This window comes from Stegodyphus dumicola, chromosome 5 (genome assembly GCF_044657685.1).
Source record: "Stegodyphus dumicola isolate Sdum_Otavi_A_Nest chromosome 5, ASM4465768v1".
Classification (NCBI taxonomy): Eukaryota; Metazoa; Arthropoda; class Arachnida; order Araneae; family Eresidae; genus Stegodyphus; species Stegodyphus dumicola.
In genome coordinates this window covers 234,304,901-234,327,574 of record NC_140772.1, presented here as the reverse complement: position 1 = coordinate 234,327,574, position 22,674 = coordinate 234,304,901, and the positions used below count along the sequence as shown (strand labels likewise).

The 22,674-nt window shown below is 33.1% G+C and overlaps 1 protein-coding gene across 3 annotated transcripts in view; it reads left to right on the top strand.

Annotated features, from left to right (window-relative positions):
• Window positions 1-22,674, top strand: part of LOC118185111 (uncharacterized) — a 243,667-nt gene that overhangs the window by 102,240 nt on the left and 118,753 nt on the right. For all 3 annotated transcript variants that reach the window (XM_035354918.2, XM_035354915.2, XM_085817782.1), the window contains exon 3: window positions 15,419-15,465. In XM_035354918.2, the coding sequence (XP_035210809.1) occupies window positions 15,419-15,465 (47 nt within the window). The remainder of the gene's footprint in view (window positions 1-15,418; window positions 15,466-22,674) is intronic.

Genomic DNA, 22,674 nt, shown 5'->3' with positions numbered 1-22,674 from the left:
AATATGTGGGCCACTTTTGCCATTTATGAAGGGACGGACATTTACAACAATGCCTTCTTCGAGATTCGAACCCGAGTCTTTTGATATTGTCAGTCAGCTCCCCTAATTACTATACCATCTGGGAGGCCTATCAAAAATATTACAAATATTTTTGGCAGAAAAACCTTTCTTTCCGAAAAAAAAAATAATAATAATGCTGAACATGTTTCAGAACAGCTTTCAAAAGCTTTTAATGTTAGAAAGAAGGAAAAAATAAACTTTAGCCGCAAAGACCTATATGTCATTCTGTTTAAGAAATTAGAAACTGCTTAATTTTTACTTCCTTGTACGAAGTATAAAGGAAGTATTGTAATTGGGAAAAGTTTCAGGCATCATATTTCAACGAAAATATCGATTTGACCGCTATCGAATGCAATTTAACGATGTTTTTCTTGATATCTGTACGTAAGGACAGAATAAAAGACTCTTTTCCCCAAACAAATTATAAAACTGATTTAAAATGAATTCTGAAGAAAATTTTTCGTGGCGTCTGTATGTACGCATAACTCAAAAATACGCATAACTGTATCTCGCATAACTCAAAAACAAGTAGCCTCAGAACGTTGAAATTTCGTATATATAGGACTGCTATAACATGTAGATGTGAACCTCGTATTTTGGTTGCAATCGGAAACCCCAAACGTATATATATATATATATATATCCACTCTGTTATCCGGCTTAGTGATCTCAGTTTCTTTACTCTTATATGTTTGTAAGTTGTGCATTTTTTTGCTTTAAAAGTGATTGAATTATGTTGTTCTTATCTTCCAGTTAAGGTTTTAATGCCTTTAGTAAATATGCATGCAGTATTTTTGGAGTTATCAACAATTTAAAAGTTGTTTAAATGCAGCTAATTCCCAGTTATTTTTGCGATGGCGGACATGTTTATTTACATTTAAAAATTACCAAAATAGCGGATCTGTTGCCAATCTAGAGAAACTAAGCTTCGCAACAACAAAGATAACACCTTCTTTTATTATTGCGAATTAAATCATGTTTAATCCATTCTGGAAATTATTCGAGGAAGTAAGTGTTTAAGATTTACTTCGTAATTGTTAATATAGATATTGAGATTTTATGTATTTCTGCCTTGTCTGGAAGTGAGAACTGAATTAATTGAATGAGAAATACTGAATGGACTGTGAAAAATGTTTCTTTTTTTTCATTTGTTTGTTTGCTTACTTACTTTTATACATCGTTTTAGATTTATTATAGTATTTGAATAGAACATGTGGCAACGATTCGTTAATTCTTTAAATGATATAAATTTTATGCATTCTGAGTTATAATATAAACGAAATGTAATGCTGTTAAGTGAACCTAGCTCCAGAGTGTCGCTATGGATTTTTTTATTAGTGTAATAGAAAGCCTCAACTGTTTCGGAATGTGAGCAAATTGTCATATTTCTGCAACCAGAAAGGAATCTCGTCCTTAAAACGAAATAAATGTATTATTTAATATGTCAAGAATGACGGACGCCCACTCTTATCACTGTCTGATGTAGCCGATAACCATCATGTGTACCCTGTTTACTAACTATAATCAAAACGCAATCTCTTTTTAACTGGACTGTTAAAGAGAACGATAAAGAAAAGTCTTAAAGAGGACGATCAACACAGACTCACGCAAAAGCAACTAGCGACATCGTAGAAACTGGATGCGGTGTGGAAATCGTGCGTGACGGGAATTGAGTCGTTCTCATTAATAGTTCTCTATCCTGAGCGAGGAAATACGATCCGAAAACGTCATGCATAACACTTGTCGAACACGTATCCGATTTATGGACGCCTTGAAGAGCGATCGGGTCTCGTAGCCATGGGCATGGCTGGGTGCTGTGAACGAAATGTGATACCGTGCAGCAATTAACGAGAAGATTATAATTTCCTTGTAACAGACCTTAAATACGGTACAGAAAACAAATGATTCCTGGAGCGGAAAGAGAGAATGGCATCCTTCCTTCCGACCGCCGCAGGTTTGATTTCGGGATCTGTTGTGGGGCGTTATAAAAGCCGAGATGAATGGTAAAGAACGTTAAAAAGAATGTATTCATTCCCGCCGGACCATAGAGTTATTAGAATGAAGGATTGTCGGAGAATGCTTTAAAAAGTGATTCACGATGCATTACGACAGTTTTTCTTTTTTACGTTTGAAACAAATTTTCGAATTAGATCCTTCTGCAACGATGTGCATTATAATAACCAATCAAAGAGTTTATTTGCCACGAATACTGTTGCGAAATTTGTATTTACTTAGATATTTTTAATATAATTTAAAATGTTGTGTTTCCCCGGGCAATGCAGCGCGAGGCAAATTTTAAGAGAAAGCTACGCCGTAAAACTAAAAATGCACGAGCACGTGCATTTAACATTTAATGGATATCTCAGTAATTTGTATTAAAATTGAATAAATGCAATTGGCTACTGTGTTAGCTGTAGCATCTTCTTATTGCTTTCCAGGAATCTCGAGAAGCAGAAAGTACTAGAAATTTCTCTCGATGGGTTGAAAACTATTTAAAGCCGGAGCATGTTATGTCAGCTTATCACTGATGCTGACTTTCTTATCCGAAATGAACTTCTTCATAGAGATCTTAAGCTTGAAATCATCACAGAATTTATTAAAAGAACAAATGAGAAATTCTTCTCTAAAGCTGTCCAATGGGACTATGTGAACTATTCTCAAATCTTCGACTACGAAATGCTCAATGAAGACCGCAACATAAGACCACTTGCAGCTCACACCTTCATGGGATGAAGCCTCTGCTTCTTCTCTTGCTCCTCAATTTGTGGCTGTAATTTCTTTCTTTTTATCTGATGAAGACAGTGCTGTACTCTAAGTTGTTTGGATTTGCTAGTGTGATATTGTAATGACCGTTGTGTGTTGTTTTTTTCTGTTGTATGGGTTGAATTTGTGTAGTTATGTATAGTAGGTATAAACTTGTTGTATAGTAGTATTGAACTTTTGTTGTTGTTATATAGTATTTTGAACCATGTTTTGCATTTGTCGTTTCTCTGAATTTTCATGGATCCGTTCGGATCTTCTTCATCTTGTCAAGTTCCGTCCACCTGCCAGATGCCTTTGTCCTTTTTCCTTTTGGTACCCCTCTCACTTTTCCTTTCTCCATTTTCTCTTCCGAGATGTTTTACATTTCCAGAATTCATTATGTCATGTGCCCTTGGGCTTTATTTAAGGAACCGGCAACGTTGCGCCTGCAATAGCTCGGTAATATAGATCTGTCTAAGTCTAATGTCAGCTTAGTTACTGTTATTGCGAGTTGTAGTTCCGCCGCGAACTGAGGTAAATCGAAGTTGGCTTTCTCTTTAGTTAGCACTGTATTTTAAAATTTTTAGTATAACTAATGATTATATTGCGTGATATTTTAAACACTTGTAAGAATATCTCTGAGGAAACGTCCAGCATTCTGTTGTATTTCTTTTAATCAGAATAAATTTTGTTAACCTTTTATCAACCTTGTGTATTTAGTCTATTGCGAACCCGTACGCTAGCAAAAATACTTAGTTCTCAAACTATTAGATTAAAAATTTTTTAATTCACAAGGCCATAACGAACTTTCGTATTATAACAGAATAAACATATTCTGAAATTGAGATATAAATAATATCATCGAGGAGATGGTCATTCTCCGGTTTTTGACACCCTTGCAATTCGATAAGACAAGGAGCAAGAAAGTATCTTACAAGATAAGAAATTTCAAATTTCATATTCACGCTAGTGAAAATTTAAAAAAAAAAAAAATGGGCTATCACTTTTTTTAATAATAAATATAAAATCTTAAAAATGGTTCTAGGAAAAAAGCCCACAGGAATAATGCTCACAGGTATAAATGCTCACTGGAAAAAAGCCCACACAGAAATATGCCCACATAGAAAAAAGCTCGCATTTAAAAATGCTAACTTAGAAATATGCTCACACGGAAAAAAACCTCACACAGAAGTATGCTCACATGGAAATAAGCCCACTGATAAATAGTTCACATAGAAATATCCCTACGTTAATGAATCAATAATTGATCGATTTGAACATCATACACCTACTTGAATTTTCTAAAGAAAAGTTATTTAAATTACCAAAACATCTATGATATATATTTCAAAAACTTTATAATTTATGTGTAGATTCAGTTGCTACATAAGATTAACAAATGGGCCGTTTTGAATTAAAAGGAGAGGAGAAAGGAAGTAAACATGAAACAGAATTATACAGTAAAAAATTATTATAATTTTAATTGTTAAAAAAATAAACAAATAATAAATATAAGCTACACATTTTTTAATATAAGCATTTAGAAGAATAATGAATTTAGGATGATTATTTTATTTAAATTACTTAAAATATTTAATTTTATCATCAATTTCATCATAGTGGCTTACATGATTCATGATTACCAAATGTAAGTTTTTCATGTTTTCTTTTTTTTTTTTTTTTTTTTTTTTTTTACTTCAGTACATCCTGTATTTACATTATCTAATAACAAACGTTGAGAGGCTAAATCTTTTTTCAGTTCGTCAAATAAAAACCACATACTGGGATGACTACAATTAAATAATGAATTTAGTGCGTTATGAGAGCCTTCGCAACAATTTGTGGTTTTAGAAGATTTTTCGAAGGCTGCTTCATAATGTTCAACTGAGAGGCATCATCAAAGTGCCTAAAAATGTTAATTTTATTTCTAAAATTTTAAATTTCTGCAGAAATTTTACAACGTTTTTGGCCCAAAACTTGAATAACTACCTTCAAACATCAATTTCTATAGATACACATCAAAAGTATGCAAAAATAGAGTAAAGAAACAAAAATTAATTACTATTAGCAGTTACAGGAAAAAAATGTCGTACAGGAGCAATGGTATAAAATATTACAGTACATGCAAAATTTTACTACAGTTTTCATGCTTTTATTTATCGCCCCTGAAAAGGTTAATGTGAGCATTTGTCCATGTGAACATATTTCATGTGAGCTTTTTTCCGTGTGAGCATATTTCTAAGTGAGCATTTTTCCATGTGAGCTTTTTTCTATGTGGGCATATTTCCTTGTGGGCTTTTTTCCTGTGAGCTTTTATACCTGTGAGCATTATTCTGGGAGCATTTTTCCTGTGGGCATTTTTCCGGTCACCCTTAAAAATATGCACCAGATTTCTCAATTTATTTCTATTATGCGTAGTCATTGTATTCCCAGCCATTGCGCATGTAAAAAATAAATATGTCTGTGTAAGATTTTGTGCAGCTAAATAAAAGATTTCACCTGTTGTTATTCATTTGAGGGCTGAATGATTTATTAATCAAATTCCATATTCATTTCGGTAAAAGTATTTTAATTCCTCAGACTGTAATACAAGTAAAAAAACATTTCCGGTAACAAGTGAACTATCAATAAGGATTTTATTTAATTAACTCGAGACTAGTCGTAGTTACTAAAAAGTTACTACTAGTTAATAAAATAAAAAGTTTATAACTACGACTATTTAATTGCCTAACTATAGACAACAAAGTTTAACTGATTGCTTTACTTGTTATACTCATTATGATAGAACACAGATTGTTTTGGCTATGCTGGTAACAAAAAGCAAGGAATACTGTTAACAGTCGTAAGGTTGCAAATGAACTGATATTTTGATGGAGAGAACCCCGGGGGGGAAAGGACGGGTCCGAGGGTCTCTCACCCCTCTCCCCTTCCACCAAACCACACGAAAGAACTTTCGGCTCGCCGCATATTTAGAGTGCCGCCGACACTATACATTTACAAACATCCGTGCCTGCTCCGGGATTCGAACTCTGGCTCTTCGGAACGGCAGTCAGCGACCACTATAACAGTTGGGTGGCTACCGAAAGTTTAAACAATACTTTATTAAATTTAACTTTTAACATAAAAGATTACAAATAAATCAGTACTCGTGTTGAGATAACTTCGATAAAAAATAGTCTTAAAACTACACAGTCAAATAAATAAGCTATAAGCTGTCACAACTAACCTCACGGAGCGTAAATTAAAATCAATTGGCTGCAATGGAATACCGAAAACGAGGCAATTAATTATATTTAGACAAAGCTGGCAAAAACCTAACAGCGCGGGACGAGTGCCAGAAATTCTCACTCCGTCTATGATCCAAAACCGTCTTAAAACTTTGGTGAGGAATACTTAAAGAAAAAAATTAAAGATCAAAATCATAACAAATAGTTAATTAACATAGGAACCTTACAGAACAAGCGACAAAGATCTCACTAATGACTGAGTGAATAAGACAACCGCGTGAACTGAATACGGTGAGCTTAGAAAATCTTCCGTAAAGCTATTGCATCCCTTACATCGGTAATATCCGAGAGCTTTGCCATAATTAATTAACAAAACTAACGTCTTTTTCTTCAGATATGGTCTAATGCAATCAATTTAATTAAAAGCGAAAATGTTATTTATTTTGCGTAATTAAATGTAACCCTTACACACATTAGTAACAATAAATTGAAGAATAAACTTCTTTGCTATTAAGAGAAAGAGCTGCTGCAATTTTTGTAAAAACATGTATTCATTAAATATAGATGAAGCATTTAATCACTTGTACCCGGTAAAACTGTAGAGACATTAGGCATTTTTTGAAACGGGAAAAGTGAAAAATGAGTAATCGCCTTCGCCGGGAATCGAACCACGGACCTCTGGAATCCGGCCCAGCGCGCAGAACTACTACATCACGAAGGCTTGCTAAACAGGCGGGAGAAATACCTTATATACTCCCCCTTTTAAAGGGCTACTGGGGTTTTTAGGGGACCCAATCACCAAATCCTGGGTGATGAGAATCATCAACCAACACCCTTTTAGTTCGGGCGCGACTGTGGAGACATTAGTTATTTTTTAAAACGGGAAGAGTGAAAAATTAGCAATCGCCTTCGCCGGGAATCGAACCACGGACCTCTGGAATACCGTTCCAGCGTGCAGAACCACTACACCACGAAGGCTCGGTAAGAAGGAGGGAGAAATACCTTATAAAACTACTTATGAATACAAATGTTCCATTAAACAATCGCGTATTTCCCCGTTACGGAAAAGAAATCGTATCGCCGTTTTTATATCATTATCATCACTATCGCAAATCTTATAGTTCAACATGTCATTTTTAATCTTCTAGTAAGTAGGCTACATATCTAAAATAGCACGATTTGAAAGTAAGAAAACAAGTCGCAACTCGGGGCATTGACAAAAAAGGGGGGGGAATTATCTCTCTCTCTGCGTGGAACCAGGTTTATTTCATTAAGACAGAAAAGAAAATAAAGGCAACTTAAAATTCAACAGCTGTCCTTTATCGAATCTGCCCTCTTGAGTTCTGCTCGAATCAGGAATCATTAGTCTCAGGAAGTTCCTCTGGATGACGATGCCTTAAGCTTAGAATTCTGAATTACATTGCTTCCATTAATCAAAGCTGAATCGACCATTTTCTGGTGACGATCCACTGTGGTAGGTACTTTCACTCGCCGCATTTCATTTCTCTCGGTGTTTTTTTCTTAAGCAGTATTTTAAGCTGCGCTAATATTCCCCATTAATTCTGAAAGTATAAGCCGTGGGATATTGGACATAGCTACGGATGTTTGCGGATGGTACATCCAGTAAGCAAGAGGACATCGGACCTTGACGCCGGCTGGAGATGAAAGTTAATGAATTGTATCACGTGAGTTGCTCAGCCCTGCTAACAAGTGATTAACAAACAATTTGAGGCGAAGTCACAAAGAAAGGGATGTGTTCTATTTTCGCAGAAAATATTAAGTTTGTAGAGTTCTCTTATTCTACTTCTAAAGTAAATGTCGAGGAACCTCGTAAACCATTAAGCGACTTATGGCTGAGTTCAAATAACATTAAACTCATGAAGGGTTAACTGTCCTTTATTTCACTCTATATAAGATGAACAGTTGGCCCCTTTCTTTAGGCTTACAACAAAGCCTCCACTCCACAAGCTAACACAAATCTAATGTAGTTGGCCCTTAATTTAAATTAGCTGGCGAATATGAAAAGGCATTGTTAATTGATGAAAGCGACAAATTAATTCAGCATTTAGTTCATTCAGTTTGACACAATACTGTTCGTTCATTTTATATTCAACATAAGTTATTCAAGTGAATCACGGAATCCCAACGTGATCTTCATGTATTTTAGGAGTGTTACGAAATGGGATTCTGATCTTTAAAGCTGTCTTTTCATACCTTTGACTCTTTGAAAATGGGGTGTAAAAATTTTGCTGTGCATACATTTTATTTTTAATTTTAGCTTTGTTCCCTCAAATATTCAAGAAAGGCGAAAAGCATTTTCAGAACTTCCAGAACTTTACTGTTCTTGTTTCGTGTTTGAAATAATTAACCCCTCCCCCCGATGAATAATAAGTAAACTAGAAAAAAATCTAAAAGTTTTTAGATTTTATACTATCTCGTTTTCTTTAACGTTTTGTGTGTTACCTTTATTTATTAAATAACATTTTCTTCGAACTTAAACCATAAAATTCAGTTTAACAGCGATATCGCAGAATATTTAAAAGAGCATATCTTTAGAAATTCCGATACACAGTCTCGCGCGCTGAAAATAAAATTTTTTTTTTTTTTTCGTGCAGTGTTGCCATTGCCCGCTTTAAAAATCGTGGAGTTTCTTAACCAAACTCACAAATACCTTACAAAATATGAAACAGATAACAAAACAAACTCAAAATATGGACTTCCGAATGCCCTTATTCGGATGAAGACGTACGTTCTTCAAAAGTGCATGCCTCTAGGTACCGTTGTTTTATCACAATGCGAGAAACTTACGTACATTTAGGCAGATTCTTCATTATTTATATTCTTTAAATATATTACGGAGTGATAATATTTGGTGACAACAATTTTAAAAAATGCTTCGCCGTTTATAGCGAATCGACGCAAAATGCCAAAACGAAATGAATAGCCCTTCTGGGCAAAAAAATTAAATTACAAATAATTAATTTGTAAATTGTCATTAATTTTTAAAAGGATTTTCTTTTAATTATAAAAATTTTAAGCATTTTAACTGCTTTTTATTTGCCTAATAAATCATTTTTCAGTGACCATAGAGTTTTTTTCTCGTTTAAGTTTGAAAAATTATATTTTAACAAATTATATATACTGTATATTCCGGCGAAATTTTAGTTCAAAAAATAAAATCCAAATTTACTGGTGCTGTAATATATTTCAAAATGATACATTTCAAATTAAGGAAAAGAGAAGCAAACATGAATTACATTTGATTTCTACATGTACCTAAATTCTGATTATTCAGAAGAAATGGCACACTTTATGAACTTAAAAATTTTCATTATAGGATAATTTCCTTGACGTAAAGCATATTAATTACTGTGATTTCATTTCGTCTTTTACTCACGTATGAAGGTTCCGCCCACACCAAACATTCTTGCTGCAGCACGATTTCCATTTTCTTTTGTAGAGACATTAGATTATTTTGATGCTGGAGACGTGAAAAATGAGCGATGCCCTCGCCGGGATTCAAACCTCGAACCTCTCGATGCGCACCGAGTGTGCTGGCCATTACACCACGAAGGCATGCTAAGAAGGTGAGAGAAATACCTTACATACTTCCCCTTTTAAAGGTCTGTAGAGACATTAGGTTTTCGAAGCAGGAGACATGAAAAATGTACAGTGCCATCGCCAAGACTCGAACCTTGGACCTTTCAAATACGCGCCGAGCATGCTGACTATTATACCACGAAGGCATGCTAAGAAGGGGAGAGAAATGCCTTATATGAGCGACTGCATATTAGGGGACCCAGTCGCCAAATACTGGTGGTGGAGAATCATCATCCACCACATTTTTGTTTCAGTTCCGGCGCCATTGTAGAGGGTGTTTTGATGATGGAGACGTGAAAAATGAACGATGCCGTCGCCGGGACTCGAACCACTGATCTCTCGATACGCGCCGAGTGTGCTGGCCATTACGCCACAAAAGCATGCTAAGAAGGCGGGAGAATTACCTTATACTTTCTCAAAGTGAATGACTTTGTATTTGAAATCGGCAGTGTATTGTTTCGTTTGTCAGCAGCCATATTTACAACTAGAAAGAACATTAGATCAGTATTACCTAAACTAAAGGAAAATGCGATTTACTAAAGCCTTGGATGTTCACTTCAACATTATAATAACTTGGGGAGGCTTTACTTCATATTTAGAAAGATGACACCCGAACACAGACGTTCTTTTTCCTTTCACATCACCATTGTGGGTGCGTTATGACCCCACAGTTTTATACAGATTATATTTTTAGAACAGATATACGAGCGAACTAACTGCTTAACGGGAGGATGGCGCAGTGTGCATGGAAGCGCACAAGAGAAGGTTTCTGTTTAAGTTGTTTGAGAATGTTGTTCTCGAAATTTTGAGTTTAACTTCTGGATCAGGTACTTTATCAGCATTACGCGAGTCATACGAGAGGGACTGATCTAGACAGGACTCAGTTCAGAGAAATGCATAACTATTTCTAGAATAGAGAGGAGGAATTAAGTGGCCATTGCTAGTTTAAATTATAATTTGAATTACATATTTTTTATCTCACATATATCAATAATTTTTAATACATATATATCTATATTCGCTTCTTTATATTTTGTTATCCATTTGCTATTGAGGAATTCTTAGCCCTTAATTTGTAACTTTTATTCCTAAATAAACATTACGATTATTTTGCGTATCTGAGTTTTGATACTTAACACTGTTCCTTTGCTTCTAATCTAAAATGCTTTATTGCATTCGGAGAAAATAATTGTTCTCACTAGTCGCATTAAAATATAGTTGTAATATATTATTCACTGGTTGAACATGCGTAGCAAGTCTCGTACGCAGGAAGTCAACAAAAAAAAAACAAAAAAAAAAATCTGAAATGTTTCAGATTTTAAATTACGTCCAAAGGGGCGTTTTTTAACATTTTGTGTGTTACCTTTCTTTATTAAATATCATGTTCCTCGCACTTAAACCATAAGATCCAGTGCAACAGCAATATCGCAAAATAGTTTTAAAACGAGCATATCTTTAGAATTTCCGATACAGAGACTCACGCGCTGGAGATAAAAAGGTTTTTTCTGCACAACGTTGCCATTGCTCGCTTTGAAATCCTTGAGTTTGTTAATCAAAAATTCGTCAAAGTTTTAAAAAATAGGAAATCGATCATAAAACAAATTTCAAATTTCAAATTGGGTTTTCCACATGCTCATATTCGTTGGAGGATTACGTTATTCAAAATTCGATGACTCTATGTACCGTTATTTTATGACAATGTGAGAAATATACATACATTTACGCAGATTTTCATTATTTAATTTCTTCAAATATAATGCAGGACTCTAACATTTTATGGCAACAGTTTGAAAAGTGAACTGACATTTATCCGTCCGACGCAAAATGCCAAAACGAAACTAATAGTCCTTCGGGATTCAAATCCCTTTGGACTAAAAAAAACTACATAATCGCAGATACTTTTCGTAACAGGATGGTAAATATTTCATCATTTTTCAAACTATGAAATGCCTTTAGGGGTCAGTTTTTATTTTTAAAAAATGCGTATTTCTTAATACGAGTGAGAAATCTTCCGATGGCAACAAGTTTTCCTTCGTTTAGGATAGTAATTTTTTTATCGAATGATGGCAAAACCATTGAAGAAGAAAAAGAATGGATAAGTCTAACGTTTCGCCTTTAGATAAAATATGTGATATTTAAAAAGGAATCTGAATAAGAATATCAAAATGCACTTCTCAATATTCAATTATATATACTGTAGAGTATACTGTACGGGTCACGACCTTAAATGATGTCGCAAAATTGGGGTCACGGAAATTCAATGCGATAGTTGAATTTAAAAAAAAACTGCATTCATAAGACTTTCAAAGAAATTGCATTAATTGACATTGATGGGATTAGACTTATAAAGACATTACAGTTATAAGGTATTTCTCCCACCTTCTTGGCATGCCTTTGTGGTGTGGTGGTCTGCACTCTGGGCGGGTATTCCAGAGGTCCGTGGTTCGATCCCCGGCGAAAGCGTTGCTTATTTTGCATCTTCCCGGCCTCGAAATAAAATAATTTCTCTATACAGTAATTGATATTAATGAGATTAATTACCTGTTATATAAAGGGCAAAAGTAATTTGTAAAAATATCTAGCGATTCAAACCTAAAACTTGAGTTTTGACAAAAATCCTTGAAGAATTCTGGATTGGAGTTAGAACTACACATCTCATTATTTCTTAAATGGCATCAAATATTCAACACTATATATTTTTATAAAACTCCTTTTTCAGCTTCAACTCTCATTAAAACCAAATTTCGTTCAACGTTGAAACATGTTGAAGATGCTTTATGTCCATCAGTGTCAAATATCGCACTCAAATTTAATTTGTTACGCAGCAGAAAACAAACACGTCTGTCTCATTAGAATTTTCTTTAATTTTTGCTAGCTTAATATAAATCCTAAAACTATTTTTATATGTATATTGTTTACCAAAGAAGTAAATTATTTACGGTACGATATTTATTTAATATCTGTGGTCACGATAAAAATCTCAGTGATGGGCTGCGTTTGAAAAATGCCCTGAATTAATAATTAATTAAGATGCCCTGAATTAGATAATTGATTACTATTTAACATGACCGGAAGTTATGAACTGCTCATACTAGATTACGTTATATTCAAAAAACGTTAAATAACAAAAAATATGCTATCATATTGTAGAGACATTCGGTTAATTGGAAGCAGGCAAGATGAAAAATGAGCAATCGCCTTCGCCGGGAATCGAACCACGTACCTCTGAAATACCGGCTCAGAGTGCAGAACCATTACACCACGAAGGCACGCTAGGAAGGCGAGAGAAATACCTTATAATATTTTAAATTAACCTTTCCGCAAGAGTGACACCTATCAAAAACAAAATATATACATAAATAAATCCATTTCTTAATATTTTTTGAAAACGCTGTTCTGGCTCGCAAACTGTCACATTTTGAAGATCAAACTGCTTTTACAGTTATTGTTACAGTTTTTCCGGACGAGGAAAAAGATTTCTAATCCTTCACAATGAGCTCCGACAGGCCGTTTAAGTCTCGTTTCTTTAAATGCACGCAACCCGTTGCTGGAGAATAACATCCCCACACGCTTAGCATTTTTTTCTTTACACGATCATGCTCTGCGGGATTGGGTGACATTTACCTTGATTCTCGTTCAACTGAGTTTTCGCTTCCTTTTTTATTCTTCCCTTCGTATTCTCTGAAGCGTATAAACAGACACCCTGTTTTCATAGTGGCGCTTGTATTACGTGATCGTCAATGACACAGATTCTTTCTATCTCGAACAATGGATTTTGACAGAATTTTTACATTATTTTTAACCCAAAAGGGCAGTTTGCTCAGAAGGACTATTAATTTCGTTTCGCCATTTTTCATCGGTTCACTATAAATGTTGGGTCACTTTTCAAATTGTTGCCACCAATTATTACCGCCTTGCATTATATTTAAGCATATTAAATAACGAAGAATTTGCATGAATGTATGTGTATTTCTTAGATTCTGAAAAAGCAGCGAGATTCTTAGAGACATCCAATTCTGAATAGCATAGCCCTCTATTCGAATATGGGCAACTGGAAGCCTAAATTTGGAATTTGGGATTTTTTTATTATCTATTTCATATTTTGTCAAATTATTTTGTAATGATCGTTTTTGCGAGTTTATATAATTAATATCTCTGATTTCAGATATTTTTTTGGGGGGGAATAAGGGTCAAACTTTTCTAGGACCCAGAAAAGAATTGTAGAAATTTTGATGATGATAGCTATAGTAGTGACTAAGTTAATCGCGAACAAACACACAAACAGACATTCTTTATTATATATGTAGATTATGTCTTATTCAGCGGTTGTCCTTAAAAGTGTTGAAAATTTAAAGAATTAATTGTTTATATAATTTTTATTTATTTTTCCAAAGCAAAAAAGTTATTATTTTTAAAAGCTTCGTATGTTGTGTACCGAAAACATGCTTTATTTTGCTAACAATTCTTTTTCTTTCTTATAACCAGATGTATAAAAAGATGAACTTCATTGTTCGGAAATGCTGCGAACAAAAATTATATAATCTTGAAAATTATTTCGAAAGCTCTAGACACAATTTCTTTTTTGGAAAAAAAAATAGCTTCTTGGTATTTGTTAAAAGCGAATTTTGTCTATTTCTGAAGCAAAATGCTTTTTTTAAGCAAATTATTCAAATCTATTCTATTTCAAGTATTTTCTATAATCAAGCATTTTCTAGCTATCTTAACTATGTCATTAATCAATATAGCATCTGCAAAATTTATATACTCTTCAGTTTTTAATAACTGTTAAAAATATTTCTGGTATTATTTAACCAATCCAGTGATGATACAACATATTTGTACAGGAATATAAATTAAATTGGATTGGATTATTCCACTACGATAAAACACACTAGAGCAATCCACCTATGTAAATTATAAATTGTAATTTTTGTTTATTGCTCTATGTAAATAAAATAAGCTTAAATTTGTCACCGAAACCATTGTAGCCGTAAAATAAAATTCCTTTAATTACAAAAAAAAAAAAAAAAAAAATCTGAAATGTTTCAGATTTTAAATTACGTCCAAAGGGGCGTTTTTTAACATTTTGTGTGTTACCTTTCTTTATTAAATATCATGTTCCTCGCACTTAAACCATAAGATCCAGTGCAACAGCAATATCGCAAAATAGTTTTAAAACGAGCATATCTTTAGAATTTCCGATACAGAGACTCACGCGCTGGAGATAAAAAGGTTTTTTCTGCACAACGTTGCCATTGCTCGCTTTGAAATCCTTGAGTTTGTTAATCAAAAATTCGTCAAAGTTTTAAAAAATAGGAAATCGATCATAAAACAAATTTCAAATTTCAAATTGGGTCTTCCACATGCTCATATTCGTTGGAGGATTACGTTATTCAAAATTCGATGACTCTATGTACCGTTATTTTATGACAATGTGAGAAATATACATACATTTACGCAGATTTTCATTATTTAATTTCTTCAAATATAATGCAGGACTCTAACATTTTATGGCAACAGTTTGAAAAGTGAACCGACATTTATCCGTCCGACGCAAAATGCCAAAACGAAACTAATAGTCCTTCGGGATTCAAATCCCTTTGGACTTTAAAAAAAAAAAAAAAAAAAAAAAAAAAAAAAAAAAACTGAAAAATTTTTTTGTTAATCAACATTCCTTACAAAAGTTCAGCTATGTGTTTGCCCACTTCCGAGCAGTTTTTAATGAATTATATGCTATAATAATTATTTTAATAAGTTCAGTGTATTTATTATTTTTTTTATCTTTACAGTTATGGCAGGACCTTCTGCTTTGCGAAACAAGACAAACTCTACCTCGGTAAGTTTCAGTTTTAATAAGCTTTATCTTTGATTTCTGGTAAAGTTTTTAATAATGAGCATGTTTAATGTTATATCTATGATGTTCCCTAGATCACACTTAATATTTCTATGAAATAAAGATATCAAACTTAAATGTGGGAGTTTTAATCGAAGCATATCTCTTTTTCATTTGATTGTGAGTCACGAGATCCCGCGATATTTTATATAGAAACTGAAGCATCGATTCAGTTGATTTGCATTTTAGTGCCAATCGCATTTACTCACTTTGTCGCAGTGTGATAATTTTCAAAATATTTCAAGCTTTCATTATTATATGAAAATTAGACCAACAAGTAAACGTAGAGTTTCGTCTAAGCTTTCCTCAAGATGTTTATTGTCTAAGTCTTCAAAGACTCGAGCTGTTAGTTAATTTGTTTTGTTCAATTTCTTCATCGCGAATAAATTCGACTCTTTTAAAAATATTATAGCATTTCTACGAATGTTTTGCATTTTCTGTATATTCTTTAAGCTTTTTCACCAAATTAATATTGAAATTATTATGTAATTACTGCGACTGAATTCCCTATACCGATAATGTTAAATTGGTCATTTTCGATGTACATTTTCTCAAAATCTGCTGCCGATAGTCGTTTGGAATTTTTCCCCCTTAATTTATCACAAAAGCTCATTTCAGTAAATGTTAGGAAATGTAATAAATAAGTAATAAAAAATGTACATACATGTGAGCAGTAGTTCCTGAGGAAAGGTACATCGAACATAAAAAAAATCCCATTTGGAGAAAAATGAATTTGTTTGTAAAAATCCTCATTTATCAAAGCATTCGATGATAAATTAAAACTAGATTTTTTACAGTTCTAATTGTGCTAGAGATTAAAGAATGATATTTTTAGAAAGATAAAAGTGTAGAGAATTTGAAAATGCAAAAATTTCAAATCACCATTTTTGGAAGATTTTTGGCTTCCAAAATGCTTGAGTAAAAGTTTAAGTTCGCGTTTAATAATGCTTGAGTAAAGTTTAAATTCTTAGGTAAAAGTTTAAAGTTCGCGCTAAAGGCATATCGAAATTTGAGACACGCTAAAAGACAGATGAATCCGCGGTTTCTTTTATAATATTTTCCATGACAACCTGATTTGTTTACTGTTATTGTTGAAAGTACTGCGATTGCGATTAGTTTGACTTGAACTACACGAAAAACAACGATGATTTGTACTGAAATGAATCCAAATTTCTTTCATTTGTTAAATAATTTGAGAGCTATACCACGAATAAATATTTAAATCGCAAAAGGTATAACAATGTTTCTGATTATGTTGCATAATGTCATTTTAGACTATTTTGATAGACGCAAATGTCATTTTAGATTACTAAATTTGTTGTTAGTCATAACTTGTCCGTCTAACGCTCATAACCATTATATTTCAGTCACAGTTACACGGATAGCATTAGTATTTTTTTCATTATCCGGGTAAACCAAAAGAAAAATCTGTATATTATTAATTTCTTACCTAATATAGCATCCGTAGAAATTACATTAAACGTGCCATTAGACTGTAAAAACATTTTTTCTTATGAAAACAACATTGATTAAAAATTCCCACTTTTATAAATTAACAGATATTGAGAGCTTATGGTAATTTGTTTTTTGTACTAAAGAAGAAGAATTCAAAAACTAGCAATATATATGTGATTATTCCATTTATTTCCATTCAGTGATTATTCCATTTAATACCCTCTCATACGGTGACTCGCGATATTATCTGTCGTTCGAAACCTCTATTGAAATATTTTCGCATGAAAGAACATAACCATTTTACAGCCTGCAAAATAAACAAATAGCATGGGAAAAAAAACCAAACTCTCAAAACATGGCCTCTAACTTGAATGAGCCAGAACGGCTGACTGCATTTTCGGCCCATAAATAAGAGGAAATGACAAAAGTGCAATTACCTTCAATGCAGAAAAAAAATTTCATCGTTTGGGGAAATTTCGAGCTGACCTCTCGCAAAGGCTAAATCTCCATAATATTCATTTTTAAAATGTTCTATGGGAGAAATAAAGGATATAGTTTCCTTCACAGAATATTTCCTAATCTTATATCCTAATATCAATCATATAACTTAATGCCATATTCTAATTCTAGTCCTACATCCTAGACCTAACCCTTATTACTTAATCCTTTAAACATATTACCTAATCTATATATATAAAGAAGAATGTCTGTTTGTGTGTGGGTGTTTGTTCGCGATTAACTCGGTCAGTACTATAGCTTTCGTCACCAAACTTTCTACAATTCTTTTCTAGCTCCTGGGAAAGTTTGACGTCTAATTTAAAAAAACAAATATGAAAGGTTTCAGATTTTAAATTACGTCCAAAAGGCCGTTTCTTTAACGTTTTGTGTGTTACCTTTATTTATTAAATATCATGTTCTTTCCACTTAAACCATAAAATTCAGTTCAATAGCAACGTCGCAAAATAATTTTAAAATGAGCCTACCTTTAGAATTTCCGATACACAGTTACGCGCGCTGGAAATAAAAACGTTTTCCCCCCCCGTAAAGTGTTGCCATTAGTCGCTTTTAAATCGTTCAGTTTGTCACTTAAAAAGCCTTTAAAGTTTTACAAAATATGAAATCGATAATAAAACAAATTCCAAATTTCAAATTTGGCCTTCATTCAAAATTCGATGGCTCTATGTACCGCTGTTTTATCACAATGCGAGAAATATACATACATTTATGCAGATTTTTCATAATTTAATTTCTTTAAATATAATGCACTACTAACATTTGGTTACAACAGTTTGAAAAGTGATTCGCCGGTTATCGTGATTCAACGCAAAATCGCAAAACGAAAACAGTAGTCCTTTAGAGGAAAAAAAAAAAAAAAGAAAGAAAGAAAGATATTAAATAAGAACACTGAACACTGAAAACGCTAAAAACCCCTCATTTTTTAGAGTGGCAACAGTATCGCACAGTGGGTATAAAAATGCTTTATTTCGAAAATTGTTGCTATTCCTCCCTTTTAAATCGTTGAGTTTGTTAATCAAAAACTTGCAAGTTTTACCAAATCTATATATCTAAAGAAGCATGTCTGCGTGTTTGTGTTATGGATTTATGATCCATTTGTGCCACATTTAACCGACTAAAATTGAATATAGCTGAAATATTGGATGGAAGTTCAGCTTTTACGGCCATTTGATTAGAAAGGCCAAAATCATTAAAAAATGCGTGCCATTGTTGCTAATATAATGAGAGATAAATAGCTTATTTTTTTATGTGGGTTCTATATCGCATCAGACTGAAACATTTATCACTATGAATCGTATTTTTTGCATCGGTATTAGAGAAGGATTATAGCGGTAGGTATCGTTCTCTCTCTTGTTAGATACATTACTCTAAATCTAACTTACTAGTATTTCCGCTAGTATTGTCCTAAATTAAGATTTAGGCATAAAATATTCTTTTCTTTAAAGAATTCCCCTTTAAATAAATACTAATTTGTATGTGAAATACGAGATATGTATGCTTCCCCTTTAGAGAAAATATTATTTTGTATGTGAGATATGTGATGGAAAATCTAATTATCAAGTATGCCGTTAATGATATTTCATGTAGGCCTAATAGTTAAATTCGAGTTAACAACCAGAAAGTGGCTGTTTCGAGAGTACGTTTTGTATTTAATATGTTAATTTAAAATAATTAAGTAATAAAATTAGAACCGAGGGTAATACTTTGCGGGATCTTCTGCGGTTACGTGAAATAACGAACTCTCTGCATAACAAAACAATCATGAAGCGTAAATCATTTCCCATGGGTACAAACAAGAGCCAATTTCCGTCAGAAAGTCCTCCACTAAGGCATCCCTTTATAGCGGCTATCATCTGCTGCCCCTTTATCAATTCACCAACAAACCAATAATTTTACATTCACATAAAATATTCTTGCAGTAAGACGCTACACAAAATGTCTAATAATAAATGTTCCTTTCGGTTATAGTGCGTGTTCGCTGTATCTGTGACGCGCGTCTCAGAACCTGATAATTTCACCTAACTCTCAAAGGATGATGCAATAACGTCAAAATATCGCATTAGTCACATACACATCCATTTCATAAGTAGTGAAACATTAATCCGATTACTCATTCTTCTGACTAGCCGGACAATAATAAAAGATTTTCGATTGTAATTTTATTTATCCGTTACCTACCTAATAACCTCATCGATACGTAGTTAAGGAGATATTCTCTTATACTCGAGTTTCGGATGTCTGGAGCTACGAACACTCAAATCGGGCTTTTGAAAGGTATCTTCAGGTAACTTAACAGATTTCTGGAAACATCATTTCAATATTCCATTCCTTATCTCATTAATCCATTCCTTATCTCATTAACCGTAAACTGGGCCAGAATCAGTAACTTTGAACCATTTGAAATTTACTTCTTTTGTTATCCTTGGATACTGAGTTTCTACGCAAAACCGTGAGTTAGGAAACTGTCATAAAAATGAGTTGAAAGAATTAGAGAAACTTTAGAAGCAGCAACAATAAAAACCGAATCCGGAAAATTTATCCGGAAAATTGATCCGGAAAATTTATATATTATAAAAAGATCTGAAATTTTTCAAATTTTACGTTATGCCCAAAAGGTCTTTTTTTAAACGTTTCGTGTGTTACCTTTATTTATTAAATATCATGTTCTTCGCACTTAAACAATAAAAATTTAATCCAACAGCAATATGGCAGAAAATTTTAAAATGAGCATATCTTTAAAATTTCCGATACATAGTCTCAGGCGCTGGAGATAATTTTTTTTCTTTTTTTCTTTCCATTACATCCAGGCCTGACTAAAGTAAATGAATCAAGTTAAATAAGTATTAAAGTAAACGGAAAAGACAACATTACTGCTTATTTTCTGTGCACTGGTTGTTCACATCGGAAAACAAGTTAGGATTAGGAAAGTGTCTTTGATTTAGATCTCGTGTAATTGTCGAACAGTATTTATGTAAAGAAACTAAATCATGAGCACATGAATTCTCCGAACACATATCCTCAGGTGTTGATATCAAATTACCTGCGAGTTCCTTGGTTTCTAAAAAGGTCAATCTTTTGCCCTGTAACGAATGGGTATCAACACGAACTTATTTCACGATTTTTACCTCAGACTAAGAATTGGTCGCTTCTCCATTTCGTATATGATTGTTAGTGTTTCGGCTTCTGACACTAATAACCCGGTTGAACTAATTCGAAAATGAACGATGATCCGATGAGGAAATATGGATTTCAAACTTCCTGACATTCAGTAACCTCATTTTCACCCCAAAGCGATGTCCGTTGCTTTTCTCAATGTTTATCCTGTACAATTACATAAATATCATTTGTAAATAACATAAACGGAATTTCAATGCGAAATGTTGAAAAACATTCAAGAAATGAGAAATTCGATGTTTTTATCTCCGCTACTGTTTAATTTTATTAAGTGCCAAAATTTCAGTAAATCATCTACTGTAAAATAAGTCTATGAAAAATCTGATGTTGTGGAATTTTCCTTGTGAAGCCCATTAAATTAAACACATTTTTAATTGAAAATTTTTGGGCACCTTTTCTTCCTCGAATTATTTTAACTTATTAACCGATCGCTTGAGGTAAGTGAAAATTTTAAAATTAAATATTCCGCTCAGTTTTTATCGTACGGGAGGTTAACAACTAGATGTAATAGCAAATTTCATTTTTTACGGTCAATCGTTTTTGAGTTAGGCGAGATAAATACGGATCTCACGAGAAAATCTCTTCTGAATCTATTTTTAAATCCATTTTGAAATTAATTTTGGGAAAAATAGTCCTTTATTCTGTCTTAATTCAACATAATTCAATGACAGATGTCACGCAAAAGAAAAAATCTGATGTGTACACTACATGATTTCCTTGCACGGAATATTAAATTATATGCATTTTTCTTGCATTTCATTTAAACTTATTGGATTGAATAAAATCTACTTCGTCAATAGCGCATAAACCACAATAGAATAAATGCACTCTTTAAAATTCACTATATTTGTTTACCATAGCCACAAGCTAGGTTCACTTAACAGAGTTACATTTCATTCATTTTATAATTCAGAATGTACAAATTTATAACATCTGAAGAATTATCTTATCGTTGCCACATGTTGTATTAAAATCCTATAATAAATCTCAAACGATGTATAAAAGAAAGGAGATACATACCGCAAGAGAAGAAGAGGAAGAATGAGCTTGCTTGTTTGCATTAGCTGTACATAAGTCACGTGATCTTTGAGGTCATCTGCATTGTTTGTTTATAAAAGGTATACATAAGTCACGTCAGAGTCGTAGCTACGGTTTTCAGCGCCCAGGGACAACTGAAGATTTCGCGCCCCCTAATGCTAATGAGGTCATCGGAATGTACCTCATTAAGCAAACACAACAAACAAACAAAAAAACAGTTTTTTTTTTCCAGACGATTTAGTATTTCTCATTCAATTAGTTCAGTTTTCACCTCCCGATAAGGCAAAAATACATAAAATATCTGTATTAAAAATTGCGAAGTAAATCTTAACCACTTATTTCCTCGAATAAATTTCAGAATGGATTAAGTATGATTTTCATTCGCAATAATAAAAGAAGACGTTATCTTTGCTATTGGGAAGCTCAGTTTCTCTAGATTGCCAACAAATCGGCTATTTTTCCAAGTTAAAATGTAAACAAACATGTCACCCATCGCAAGCTCAATTAGGCTTAGCTTCACTTAAACAACTTTTAAATTGTTGATAACTCCACAAATATTGTATGCAGATTTACTAAAGGCATAAAACCCTTAACCGGAAGATAATAACAACATAATTCAATGATTTTTAAAGCAAAAAATTCACAATTCACGAACATATAAGGATAAAGGAACTGAGCTCACTGAGCCGAGTAACTGAGTGGATATATATTTACATATATTTATATACGTTTGGTACGGCCGATTGCAACCAAAATACGAGATGCACATCTACATGTTATAGCAGCCCTACATACATACAAGATTTTAACGTTCTGAGGCTACTCGTTTTTGAGTTATGCGAGATACATACACATGTACAGACGCCACGAAAAATTCTCTTCAAACTCATTTTACATCAGTTTTATAATTTTTGGGGTGGAAAAGAGTCTTATTCTGTCTTTACGTATAGATGCAAAAACATCGTTAAA